General features: G+C 47.4%; 1 protein-coding gene across 2 annotated transcripts; it reads left to right on the forward strand.

The window, feature by feature from the left end:
* Positions 1-1,454: 1,454 nt before the first annotated feature.
* On the forward strand, positions 1,455-9,132 carry VIM (vimentin). 2 transcript variants are annotated; one of them, XM_004313415.3, is made up of 9 exons: positions 1,457-2,166; positions 2,803-2,863; positions 5,254-5,349; positions 5,438-5,599; positions 6,119-6,244; positions 6,611-6,831; positions 7,289-7,332; positions 7,868-7,953; positions 8,771-9,132. In XM_004313415.3, exons 1-9 carry the CDS (start codon positions 1,604-1,606, stop codon positions 8,810-8,812), a joined length of 1,401 nt encoding a protein of 466 aa, XP_004313463.1. In that variant the 5' UTR covers positions 1,457-1,603; the 3' UTR covers positions 8,813-9,132. The 2 variants fall into 2 exon arrangements, 1 of the variants encoding a protein (XP_004313463.1); XR_012330436.1 differs by lacking the exon at positions 7,289-7,332 and having other exon boundaries at positions 1,455-2,166.
* Positions 9,133-13,925: the final 4,793 nt, after the last annotated feature.

A 13,925-nucleotide genomic window follows, 5' to 3' on the forward strand; every position in this document is an offset into this window, starting at 1 on the left:
GACAAGTTTTATCTCCCTCACTCCGAGACCAATTGCAAGAATTCTTCTGGAAAACAGGCCAAGGGACCAGTGACATTTCCCAGACAAGTCACCAGAATCCTGCAGTGAGCACCATCGCTGAGACAAAACGAACACATAAATCTACTTCCCTCAAACATTATCATTTGAGGTATAAAATTGCCTTTCATTCATCGAATTCAGCATTTAAAGTAATACCTAATTAATTCTATAACTGATGCAGATTATACCTTTAATGACTTCCGCTACAGCAGAAAAACCATTGAACAATTTGATTTTGCCACTGCAGACGCTGAGTTTCCTCTTTCACCCCAAACTTCCACATCACGTTAAAAGCCGGGTGTGGTTTTATGGGGGCAGGGGTAGGCCGAGAGGAGACCGGAGGGAAGGGTGGGAGGGAACTTTGCAAGAAGAACCTTCCCGGAGTGCGTTTGTGATGCCGCAGACCCGCGTTTGGCGGTTATAGAGGCCAGGCCGAAGTTTCTTACTAAAGAGAAGTCTGCACATTGGAGCAAAATCAACAGACTTTGGCGAGTTCTTAAGAATTTACGGGCGTCCTAGTCTCCACGCAGGCGAACTGCACACAAGAAAGCGCAGGCCCAGCTCGAAGTTGCGTAAAACTTCCAACAAATGCGCGCGCGCGCGCGCGCCCGGGGAGACTTGGGTCAATCTCGTCTAACGGTTTCCCTGAACCGCTAGCAGCCCTCGACCTCGGCGGGACGGCCCGGCGCAATGACTCGCCGCCAGTGACTCAGCGACCCCACCCATCTCCCCCGGGCTTTCCTCGCAGTTCCCGCCGCCCAAAGCCGGACCCAGCCCGTCAGGTCCCCGGAGAGGGCTCTCCAAGACTAGAGGGCGAAGAGAGATGGGGCCCGACCGACGCCCCTTCCGCAGCAAGCCGTGCGCAAGGCTGCGCGGGGGGCTCGAGCCCTGCGTCCCGGGCTGTGCGCGCTCCCACCTCGCGCTCCAATCCCAGACCCTCTTTGTTTCTTTGTCCACGCCTTCCGATCTGCTGGAACCCGCACTCCCCCTCTTCCCGCGGGTCTCCCCACCCACCCGCTCCCTGCGGACCGCAGCCCCGTTGCTGCGCGCCCCTCCCGCGCCGCTCTGGCTCGGTGCCCGGGACCCCTCCGGTCCAGTCCCCGGCGGGTCCCCCCACCACTGAGCGACCCCGCCTTTTTCAGCACCCAGAGGTGAGCAGAGCCCGGGCCACCATCAGGAAAGCCCCCGAAATCCCCAGCCCAGCCATGAAGTAACCGAGACTGTACCCAGTCCCCAGGGCGGAGGACGGGGGAGGAGCAAGGCTCCAGGGCGCCCCCGCCCTAACCCCCCGCCCAGCCTTCCCCATTGGTTGGCGCACTCTGCCTCCGGGATGGCAGTGGGAGGGGACCCTGCTTCCTAACCGGCTTATAAAATCTGCGCCCTCGGCGGGGTCCCGTCCTCTGCCACTCTCGCTCCGGGCTCTCCGCTCCAGAGACTCAGCAGCGCTCCCTTTGCCCACACCCACCGCGCCCTCGCGCGCCTCTCCTCCCGGAGCTAGCCCGCGCCACCGCAGCCGCCCAGCCCACCGCCGCCCTCTGCAGTCATGTCCAGCAGGTCCGTGTCCTCGTCCTCCTACCGCAGGATGTTCGGCGGCCCTGGCACCGCGAGCCGGCCGAGCTCCAGCCGGAGCTACGTGACCACGGCCACCCGCACCTACAGCCTGGGCAGCGCGCTGCGCCCCAGCACCAGCCGCAGCCTCTACGCCTCGTCCCCGGGCGGCGTGTACGCCACGCGCTCCGCGGCCATGCGCCTGCGGAGCAGCGTGCCCGGCGTGCGCCTGCTGCAGGACTCGGTGGACTTCTCGCTGGCCGACGCCATCAACACCGAGTTCAAGAACACCCGCACCAACGAGAAGGTGGAGCTGCAGGAGCTGAACGACCGCTTCGCCAACTACATCGACAAGGTGCGCTTCCTGGAGCAGCAGAACAAGATCCTGCTGGCCGAGCTCGAGCAGCTCAAGGGCCAGGGCAAGTCGCGCCTGGGGGACCTCTACGAGGAGGAGATGCGAGAGCTGCGCCGGCAGGTGGACCAACTCACCAACGACAAAGCCCGCGTCGAGGTGGAGCGCGACAACCTGTCCGAGGACATCATGCGTCTCCGGGAGAAGTAAGGAGGCGCCCACGCGGGGCCGCGGGAGGGAAGGAGAGGGGAAGCGGAGCCGCCACGCCCTTGGGGATGTGGCCCGGGCGGCGGCTGCCCGGGGGACAGCGGGGGAGCAGGGCTGTGACTGCTGCGGCGCGGCCCCGCCCTGAACCCAGATCTTGCAAGTTAGCGTTTCCTCTCTAGCCCCACTCATTTGCCCAAGAACGCCTGTCTCAGAAAGTTTCAGATTTCTTAAAACTACCGCTCTGTCTGTCCTCGAAGCCCCTTGCAAACGATGCGTGCGACTTCCCCAAACTTTGAGAAAGTTTCCTGCCCCCCCTTCCCACACCTCCCACGGCGGGCTGCCAGCCACGGGGCCGTGCAGGGAGCGAGACAAAGAGACTGCAGAGTCTCCTCCGGGGTGGGGTGGTGGCGGTCGTCTCGCAGGTCGTGGTGGCAACCGTGATTGCCTTTCCACGCGGTGGCCAAGGCCCCGCTCAAACTAGCCGAGGGCAGCAGCCCCAAAAGCCGCGGTCGCTGGCTGCCCGCGGAGGTGGCGCAGCAGCGCTGGTCTGGCAGCCACGGCCGGGTGTTTGGGTGTGGTCGCCCCGCCCCTGGCGGTTTCCCCGTGCCCCTGTGGTTAACGCGCGCCTGTTTCAGGTTGCAGGAGGAGATGCTTCAGAGGGAGGAAGCCGAGAGCACCCTGCAGTCTTTCAGACAGGTTTGTAGATTCTGTTCCCACTCGCAGCCACCGGACGCCACCCACCCACGCGCCCCACGAGCAGTTCTAAAAGTTGCTTTAACCCAAGTATAAATCGTGCCAAACTTCACGTCTGCGCTCCAAGCCCCCGAGTGGCAGAAAGACCGCAGTTCGGAGCTGCTCCGGACAAAAACCCTTGAATGATCAAACCGTTCTCTAGGACATAAAGGGAAGTCTTTAACTTTTTACTGTGTTTCAAGATTTTTTTTCCAAACAAATCATTTTTTCCGTTTCATTTTTGCAACACGTTGATATTCTGATCTCGAACAGTTACAGTTTGATTTAGATGGCGGTTTGCCAAAGTCAAGTTGGCTGCCTTTTACAAGGCCCCCAAAAGCGCAGTTCTGCCCTGTAGTTTCAAATGTAAAATGTATTGGAGGATAAGAAACTTAGTTTAACTGGACTTAAGCCAGCAAGTTTCTTTTCTTCGCTTCGCTGCAAGTTCTACTGTGGCCCTAAGCTTAGATAGCAGTATCCCTATGCACAACTATTGGCTGAAAGGTATTAATGGTTTCTACAGGCTTCACTGTGGAATGTAGATACAGACATCCTGGCAAGTGGGGCCGTTCTGGCTGGAAAGAATAGGAGTCTTTGTGCTCCCAGAGACGCTTTGCAACAGGCTGCATTCTTACTGACTATGTAATGATGCAAGCACCGTTCTAATTGGACACAAGTATTTGCTAACATCCGTTATCTAATATCTGGCCCAGACTCCAAGTATGTGATGTGAAGACTTCTTAAAGCTACAGTCATACCTTACATGTGGAAAGGCCTTTCTTCTTTGAACCTTTGTATTCCTTAGCATGTCCTCTCCATAAAGCATAAACCTGAAAATGAAGAATGGGGTTTTAAGTAAAAGGTTTTCTTGCTCCAAAGATAGATGGCCTTAAATGATTTTTAACTTAAAATTGGAATCCCAAAGCAGGAAGAGTCGCCAGCATAGTTGCATTCTCCTGAACACTTACTGGGACGACTATAAAAGCTCCTTCAGACGAACAGTCTAGAATAACATTTTGAGGCAGAAATACATTTACCAAATTAAACACAGCAATGAGTAGTTTATTTTAGTCGTGGGGCATTTCTGATCATCATGTCTGTAGTGTTTTCTACCCCCAGTAGCAACCTCATGTAAAACAATATTAGTATAAATTGTCCCTATTTAGGGATGGGGTAAAACCCCTCACATTCTCTTCGAAGAAGCAGAATGTGACACACTGAACTTTTCTATAGAGTAAATCATCTTGTATATCTTTTGTAGGGTTTAACAGCAAGCAAAAATGAAATTTTTTCTCCAAGGCTGATCTTTTTTTATCACTTACTCCTCACTCATTTTTCCATGAAGGTGATAGAAGCATGTCAATATTTTAAGACTGTAAAGCTATAAACTGTACTCCAAATATAACTGCTTACAAGATAAGAGGTATAAAAATCCTCACGACATTCCCTTCAAGGGAAATTAAATCTTTGGGTTGTAGCAGTTTACAGATTGTGGAAACAGAGAAGGAGACCAGAGCAGCACAAATTTTACATACAGTTAACACCGTATGCATTTTGATCAGTCATTCTGAAACAAGCTGAGGAACCAAACTGACACAGAGCTAAGTGAAAAAGATGTGGCCACACCCTTGTGGGATGAGATAGGGGAGTTCCAGGAGAAAAATCTACCAGAGGAAGCAAAGCAAATACAGTTCAGGGTTACACTTCTTGTTCCTTATTTGCCTGAGCTACGCTTGTGCCGGGGCGCATCCTGAATTGGAGTATAAATCTAGCCTTGTAGCTTGAGTGCCAGATGACTTGCTTGGGACCCCAAGGATAAATTTCAAAAGGTTTGAGTAGAGGGGGGGATAAAAGAGCTTACGTACTATCTGCTGACACTTCTGGAGCACTAATTTCTGTTCTGCACGTTCTCACGTACACACGAAGTTGTGAAACCTGACGGACTCCCATCATCCTACTGTTCCATGATGTGAACCCCCCAAAATGCTGTGGCATTGATTTCCTAGATTTAAAAAAGTAATAGAAACTTCACTGATATAATGTGGATTCAATAATAATTGATTGACCGCAGCCTGCCATGTTGGCATACACTTATTTATTTTAAAATTGTCTACTGGTCACCCTGAGTACAACTCAGCAGACCGCAATTCAAATTTGTTACTGAAGAAAAAAAAACAGTATGCTGTAGCATGGGGGTGATTTACAAACTTCTTCGAAGGGTATAAAATTCGTCAGTGCCCTTCTTTATAATAAAGAGACCTAAGTTCATATAGTTCATTTGAAATGAATACATGGGCTAGGCCACAGACGTTAGCATCCTCCTTCATGCCCTGCCTTTTCTCTTTTGGAAACAGGATGTTGACAATGCTTCATTGGCACGTCTGGACCTGGAGCGTAAAGTGGAATCCTTGCAAGAAGAGATTGCCTTTTTGAAGAAACTACACGATGAGGTAAGAGGAGTCACAGTGTGTGAACCACTGTGGGTGAAGCTGCCCCCCGTACTTGGCACGGCTGACCTTCTCTCTTTTCTTTCCTCAGGAAATCCAGGAGCTGCAGGCCCAGATTCAAGAACAGCACGTCCAGATCGATATGGATGTTTCCAAGCCCGACCTCACGGCTGCCCTGCGTGACGTCCGCCAGCAGTACGAGAGCGTGGCCGCCAAGAACCTCCAGGAGGCTGAGGAATGGTACAAGTCCAAGGTGCGAAACGAGCAAGTGTGGCCGGATCGGAAGAAAAGCATTCTTTTCTGAAAACGCTGTACCTGTCTGCGATTCCTGAGTACCTTTTCCCTGCCACGTTTAGCTGGCTTTTCCTCCTGCGCGAGTTTTATCTCTTGCTGCCTCCTCCCCGCAACTCACACCCCCTCCGTTAGAATAGCAGACGCCCTTGCCACTGCCCCGCTGTCACCGTACTTCCAGGTTACCCTCTTGCCCTTGACCTCCACCCTTTGAAAACGAGGGAAACAGGGGATTTCTACTTGGAAATCTCAACATTGGCCTTCCACCTCATTTCCTTTGGTTTTCAAAACAAATTAGGCGTATCCTGAACACGTTGCAATTTGAGCTTTGAGTGTAAAAGTTGGTTGGTATCATGCCTTGTTTACGTGTTTGTCTGTCTGCCATCTTTAAGCCGTCTCCATTATCCGGGCCAGGTAGAACCTCAGAGGACTTGTGGACGAGGCACGTGGGTGACCCAGGTTTCTGCTTCCTCCCTGACAGTTCGCTGACCTCTCCGAGGCTGCTAACCGCAACAACGATGCCCTGCGCCAGGCCAAGCAGGAGTCGAACGAGTACCGTCGGCAGGTGCAGTCCCTCACCTGCGAGGTGGATGCCCTCAAAGGCACCGTGAGTATCACAGCGCAAGAGAGGGCCGATCACCAGCTTGGACCCGTTTCAGGTGGCCAAGCTCAGGGTGCTATCGGAAGAAAACTTTGCTCAAAGGGAGAAAAATTTACATTTTAGTCCAAAGACTAAAATGAGTTGTCAAGACATTTTCAAAAAGAACTTGGAGATCCCAAGGTTTTAGTTTACCTATATTATTGCTTCCACTAGGAAGGGGACTCGGTACTTGTGTTTTCCACTGAAAATGGGAGCGTTCCCCATTTGCTGCTAGGGAAAGGGATTGCAAATGGTCTGGAAATGGTTGGGGGGATAGCTCTGTTTGTTCGTTTGTTTCTGGGAAATAAACAGCCTTTCTCATCTCTCCTGCAGAACGAGTCTCTGGAACGCCAGATGCGTGAAATGGAAGAGAACTTTGCCGTGGAAGCTGCTAACTACCAAGACACTATTGGCCGCCTGCAGGACGAGATTCAGAACATGAAGGAAGAGATGGCTCGTCACCTGCGTGAATACCAAGATCTGCTGAATGTTAAGATGGCTCTCGACATCGAGATTGCCACCTACAGGAAGCTGCTGGAAGGAGAGGAGAGCAGGTGGGGAACGGGGGGGCTCGTGGGAGTGAATGCCAAGCTGCCCTGTGTGAGGTATTATGCCCCTTGCTTTCCATGCATCATCTCATTTCATCTTCAGAGCCTTGCTTCAAGGTAGCTATTTACCACTTTTTACAGATGAGGAACCTTCCGTTCAGATCTGGAGATCTGAGTTCTTTTGTCCTAGTCAGTTAATCAATATCTGAGCTGGGATTTCAACCTACGATTGATTCTGTGAAAACCGAGAGTCACTCTGTCACACCTCCAGCCCCTTGGAGAAAATGCTTGGAGTAAAATATTTAAATGTACTAATGAGACCGATCATAGGTAGATGCTTCTGAAGCAAATCCCTCACCTGTGGATTGTGAATCTTCTTATTTGATGAAAATACGAAGTGTATAAATGTATTCCTTGTTGTTTTCCGAAAAGGTTACTGTTTTTCTTCATAAACTCTTTCTAGGATTGCTCTGCCTCTTCCAAACTTTTCTTCCCTGAACCTGAGGGGTAAGCATTTGATTCTCCTTTATGAAATATTTTATTTTTTCGGCTGCACTGTGCAGCATGTGGGATCTTAGTTCCCCCACCAGGGATCAGACCCGGGCCCCCTGCAGTGGAAGTACGGAGTCCTAACCACTGGACTGCCAGGGAAGTCCCTATGAAAAATGTTAGCAGCTTGTAACCATTCTGTCTATAAAGCACTCATTTTTAAAATGATACTTGAAAAATGCCATACAAGAGAAAATTCTCTAAGATAGGCAAATTTTCAAACAAGTACTGTCTTACATTTTCTACGTCCAGTTAAAGTGAAATCCCATTTTTTTTCCCTCCTGTGGGAGTATACACTGAAGTAGTCCGTCTCATCCTGATGCTAGTGTTGTTAGCCTCTGGGTTTTAAAACAGGTGATAGTCTTTAGAATTATTTTGGGAATAGTGCTTTAAACAATCATGAACAAAAAATCATAATTCTTTGGACAAAATCATCTCTTGCCTTTTAAAAAGTTTCATTTTTACTCATTTTGGACCTGTTTTCTTTATTCAGAAACCAATCTGGATTCACTCCCTCTGGTTGACACCCATTCAAAAAGGACACTTCTGATTAAGACGGTTGAAACCAGAGATGGACAGGTTGGTATCTTTAAATCAAAATGGGAGTAATTTCAGACAGGCATTGATACACTTTTAGATCACTAAGTCTATCTCAGATACAGCTAGATAATTTGGGAGGTTTCAGTTTCACTCGTGCCTCCTAAAAAGAGAACAGGTCGACCTCTTCCAGCACTACACACAGCCATCTAATTATTTGGCTCCTAGATGTGAAGGTGGGATAGTAGTCTGCCTTTGTCTAAAATTAGTGATTTCCTTTGGTGCTTGATTTGAAACAGGAGTACCGCTTCCGTAAGTTACTTCCTAAACTAGTTTCATTAGACTGCCTCAGTAGCAGGAATGTTTTGATCCTGGACATAATGGCCTTCCCTGGACACTCCTAGACCCTGTCATGATGTAATACAAGGACATGCCATACGATCGAGTAGTTTCTCATTACCTCTCTGTGCCAGGAAAGAAACGGTCAAAATGTATCGTAATCTTCCCTTGCACGTAAAATGTACTTGCTGTACATTTTAATATGTGTTAATTGCTTTTAAACTTTGCGGCCTATGATTATTACAGCATTATTCTTCATAAACACAGTATTTTTCAAGTTTATTTTTTTAAGTCATAACATTCTATCAGATACATATTTTGCCTACAGGTGAAGCACGTCTTACCTATGTATCTGTCCCTGCTCGCTGTGACCCTTGGTCACGCAGAACCAACGTGATCTTCCAACTTTCACAATAAGTGATATGCCTTTGCTAGGATTTTTCTTTGACATGCTTTATGGGGTAATTTAACCATTGGTATGTAGTATTATATTTGATTTGAGTTCTGTTTTTCTCAACAGGTCATCAACGAAACTTCCCAGCATCACGATGACCTGGAATAAAAACTGCACGTACTCCATGCGGCAAAATACTACCAGTGAGAATAAAAAAGAAATCCGTATCTTAAAGAAACAGCTTTCAAGTGCCTTTCTGCAGTTTTTTCAGGAGTGCAAGATAGATTTGAAATAGGAATAAGCTCTAGTTCTTGAGAACCAACACTCGTAAAAGATTTAGAAAAAAGTTTACAACATAATCTAGTTTACCGAAGACGCCTTGTGCTAGAATACTTTTTAAGAAGTATTTTTGAATACCATTAAAACTGCTTTTTTCCATCACGTATCTGACCAACTTGTTTCTGCTTCAATAAATCTTTGGAAAACTCTTTTGGTGTCTTGCTTATTTGATATCTAAACCATTCTCTAAATTTTATGACAATATATGTTTGGGTTAAATATTTTTTGGTCTTATTGGTCAAATTCCCACAAAATCAAGGTTAGGTTAACTTGAGAAATTCAACTTTATGCTTGAAGCGTAGCTCTTAATTTGGTCATTGTAGATAGACCTCGCTTCTTTTCAATTAAGTTATTTTTAAAATTCATAAATAGATGTTATATAATATAATTTGTAGACAAAATGATGATAGGTCTTTTCATAAAATGAATCCAGCTGGGTCCATGTCCATGTGTGATTTCAGTTCTAACAAACAGACCTCCTAAAATTAAAAAAACTGACTAAAATGAAAACTGCATTTTGGTATGTGCAGCAGATACGTGGCACAAACTCCACTACGGGGGTTAAGGTGAAGGGCAACATCCAGGATATAACGGCTGCATCTTCCATTAGCAAGATGCAGAGAAATGGGACAAGTTCATTTAGTTCCAACATGGGAAACTACCCTGCTTTTCTGTGTGTGTATCTATACCTATATGTGATATCTAAATCTATATATCCACCTACAGATATTTTTAAAGAATTGTGCTTTGGGGGAGTGATGTTAGACACAAAATAAAGGAAAATCCTTACCTGTTCATTGGGAGGTGAAATTAACACATGTGAGTCGTGGTAAAATGATGCTAGTCTCTGATCAACTTTCAAAACCTGGAGCAATGAGAATGAAGTGCTGTGGTCATGAAAACCTTCCTATAGGTCACACAATGTGAGCAGAGTTTAGGAAGAGAGAGAAAGTCAAATAAATGAAAGAGGGAGGGTATGGCCTGGAAGCAATAGAGTTGTAATGGCCCAATGCATGTTCTGGAGGGAAATTTCCTTTGAGTAAGAAGTTCCTAGACTTAAGTCCCAATTTCCTGTATTACTAGGATTCCCTCTCCTCCAGGAATGATGTGGTAGGCATTCCTTGTTTTTTGTGTTTTTTTGCGGGGGGGAGCCACGCAGCAGCCGGGATCTTAGTTCCCCGACCAGGGATCGAAACTGAGCCCCCTGCAGTGGAAGCATAGAGTCTTAACCACTGGACCGCCAGGGAAGTCCCTCCTTGTAATTTGTAAGTGTTTGCATCTACCTCTCGGTAGAGCTGCTCAGGGGAAAGTAAGATGGTTTACACTTCGTTTAACTAAATGCCAGACACTGTGCTAAGTAATACTAGTTGTGATTTGCATCGTTTTTGATACTGTGGGTACCACATGAGTAAAGAAAGAATTGGCCCAGGGAAGTGACCCCTAGTCAGGGTGATTTACATCCCAGTTTGCGTAGGATGGTATTGGTTTATGCTTACTTATTAATAATGCCCCCTTTCAGACTCACAGGTGTACGAATTTGAACAACAGCTTCTATCTGGTCATCCTACCCTTAGCATAATCTTTTTTTTTTAATTAATTGGAGTCTAGTTGCTTTACAATGTTGTGTTAGTTTCTGCTGCACAGCAAAGTGAATCAGCTCTATGTATACATATATCCCCTTTTTTGGATTTCCTTCCCATTTAGTTCACCGCAGAGCACTGAGTACCTACCCTTAGCATAATCTTATAGGAAAGGACATTCCTGCTGAGACTCCTTGAGTGGTCCTGCACCCCACCCTCACTCCACCCCCATATCTGAACACTGATGTGTTAAGTTACATAATCAGTATTGCCAGAGCAAACATCCATCCCGAGGCTTGGGCCCTGAAGAAACTTCTTCTATTTGATTTTTGGGTTTGTTTTTTGTTCTTTGGCCATTTTCACCACATTCCTCTCAGCCTCCCAGTCCTACGACTCCTGTCTCTTCACCTCTACCCTCCCTTTGGCTTAGGAAGATCAAGACACTGGCCCCATATTAGTTTTCTTCAAGCACATAACCCTTCATTATTTACTTATTTTTTTGCATTACTCGGGCCTCTCACTGTTGTGGCCTCTCCCGTTGCAGAGCACAGGCTCCGGACGCGCAGGCTCAGCGGCCATGGCTCACGGGCCCAGCCACTCCGCGGCATGTGGGATCTTCCCGGACCGGGGCACGAACACGTGTCCCCTGCATCTGCAGGCGGACTCTCAACCACTGCGCCACCAGGGAAGCCCAAATGCTTGGTTCTTTTATGTACAACATTAATCCCAGATTAAAAGAGATTAAAAAAAAAAGTAGGGGATGGGGAGAAGAAAACAATGGCATAGAGTGTGAAGTCTCAGAAAAGTTACCAAGGGGACGGTGCAGTCTGTGGAAATAATGTGAAAATTAAGTCCTGCTAAGGTCTCTCACCGTCGTGATATATGGACTAGGTGGCTGGTGACAGAGACAAACGTCTGACTGAGTTACAGCGTGTCTATCGTGAGGTCCACCTTCCCATGACCAGCCTCTTCTGACAAAAGCGCTGGGAAAGGAACTCTCCTTTCCAAGGCTGTGGGACTAAAGGAGGAGCTGTGTGTGGTGATGGGGGACGGGTGAGAAGACATCAGCTTCTCCTAGTCTTTTCCTGAAGAAAACAAGGTTGAAGCAGACCCTATGCCCCAAAGGCGGCTCTCTCCCCAACCTACCAGGCTTCACTAAACAAAGGGTCTCTATAAATCCGTTGGGGCTGCCATAACAAAGTACCGCAGACTGGGTGGTTTAAGTAGCAGAAGTTAATCTTCTCATAGCTCTGGAGGCTGGAAGTCCAAAATCAAGGTGCTGACAGGGTTGGTTTCTCCTGAGGCCTCTCCCCTTAGGTAATCTCTTCTTGTAAGGAAACCAGTCATATTGGATTAGGTCAAATGACCTCATTGTACCTTAATCACCTCTTTAAAGACCCCATGTATTTCCAAATACAGTCACATTCTGAGTTAAGACTCAACACACGGGTGTGGGAAGGGGGTATGGGGGACATGGGGGCAAGGGACACAAATTCAGCCCACAACAGTAGTCATAGTTAAACATTTGGAGAACATTCTCCTTGTCTGTACTTGAACTAGGTCTGTGATGGAGATTTTCAAAAGGCCGTAAGTTGGCAAAGTCACTGAAGGTTAATACGCTGCTTAAAGGTTTGTGGCCATTCGTGACTGGTCAACTTCTCCGTTTTCTTAACTCCCCTCTCAAGGTAGAGAACAGTTTTGAGACAAATGCTCTGGAGACTTTCTCTACACAGCTACCCTGTAAGGCAAGTATTTCTTTTAGGGCACGGTAGGAGGTGAGGAGACAGCCATGGAAGGTTCTGGGAGGGTCACAGGCTGCTCTCAGATGAAGATTTTCCGCGGTCCAAGAAGACCAGTCTAAACATTCGAGTTCCCTGTATGTATCAGGCACTGTGCTGGGTATTGGCTGGACAACCACAGTCTGCTCCTTTACTGAGTTCATAGTCTACCAGTCTCGTTGGGGAAGAACAGTGCTATGGACTGAACGTTTGTGTCCCCCTCCAATTCATATGTTGAAACCCTAACCCCCAATGTGATGGCATTAGGAGGTGCAGCCCTCATGAATGGGATTAGTGCCCTTTAAAAAGACACAGAGAAATTGCTTTCCCTCTGCTCTGCTCTCTGCCCTGGGAGGATACCACGAGAAGCCTACAAAGAGAAGCAGGCTCTCAGCGGACACCGGATCTGCTGGCGCCTTGATCTTGGACTTCCAGCCTCCAGAACTGTGAGAAGTAAATTTCTGTTGTTAAAGCCCCCCAGTCCATGGTATTCTGTTACAGCAGCCTGAACTAAGGCAAACAGGGGATGTTGTATATGAGGTGTTGGAGGCATCTTACTTCCCAAATGTTGCAAAGAGGCTACACAGGTCACTTCAGGTCAATTCAGCTCTACTCAGGCTGACCTAAGGTGGAGAAAGTTCCTGTTCTGTCCTTGGCATTCAGACCGTGGCTTCTAGTCCTGACGAAGATCAGAATTCAATAATGGGCCTCTGTCTCTCCAGAATGTGAAATTCTCTCTATATTTTCCTGTATTTTATCACATTAATTGTAATTATTTCTTTTAAAAAAATATTTATTTTATTTTTAATTTTTTTAAATTAATTAATTTATTATTTTTTTGGCTGTGTCGGTTCTTAGTTGAGGTACACGGGATCTTTGTTGCAGCATGCAAGATCTTTCGTCGCAGCGCGCAAGCTTCTCTCTAGTTGTGGTGCGCGGGTTTCTCTCTAGTTGCGGCATGTGGGATTCTCTCTAGCTGTGGTGTGCGGGTTTTTCTCTCTCTAGTTGTGGTGCACGGGCTCCAGAGTGCATGGGCTCTGTAGTCTGTGGCACGCAGGCTTTCATCTGAGGCATGTGGGCTCAGTAGTTGTGGTGCGCGGGCCTAGTTGCCTGGTGGCATGTGGGATTTTAGTTCCCAGGCCCAGGATCAAACCCAAGTCCCCTGCGTTGGAAGGCGGATTCTTTACTGCTGGACCACCAGGGAAGTCCCTATTATTTCTTAATGTTTGTTTAAAGGTCTTTGTCTGCTCACGTCAATATGTGAATCACGTGTGAATTTGTTTATAGTGTCTGTTTTCTCTTTTGGTTTTTGATTATTGGGTCCTTTTTTTTTTTTAGCACACTTCATAGTTTTTTCCTGCATGCTGAACATTTTAAATGAATGCTTGTTTAGGCTCTGGGCAATGTCTTCATTCTCTAAAAAGGAAGAAAAGTTTTCTTTTTACAGGCAAATTGAGTACCAGTGGGTCACCTTGATCCTGGTAAGGGTTAGTTACAGTTCTTGTTAGGTCTTGTCTATTTTAACTCCATTATCTTAGTACTGGTCTTCACCTTTCAAATGTGTTCCTTAGCCCCAGGATAGGA

Source organism: Tursiops truncatus, chromosome 2 (genome assembly GCF_011762595.2).
Source record: "Tursiops truncatus isolate mTurTru1 chromosome 2, mTurTru1.mat.Y, whole genome shotgun sequence".
In the NCBI taxonomy this organism is placed as follows: domain Eukaryota; kingdom Metazoa; phylum Chordata; class Mammalia; order Artiodactyla; family Delphinidae; genus Tursiops; species Tursiops truncatus.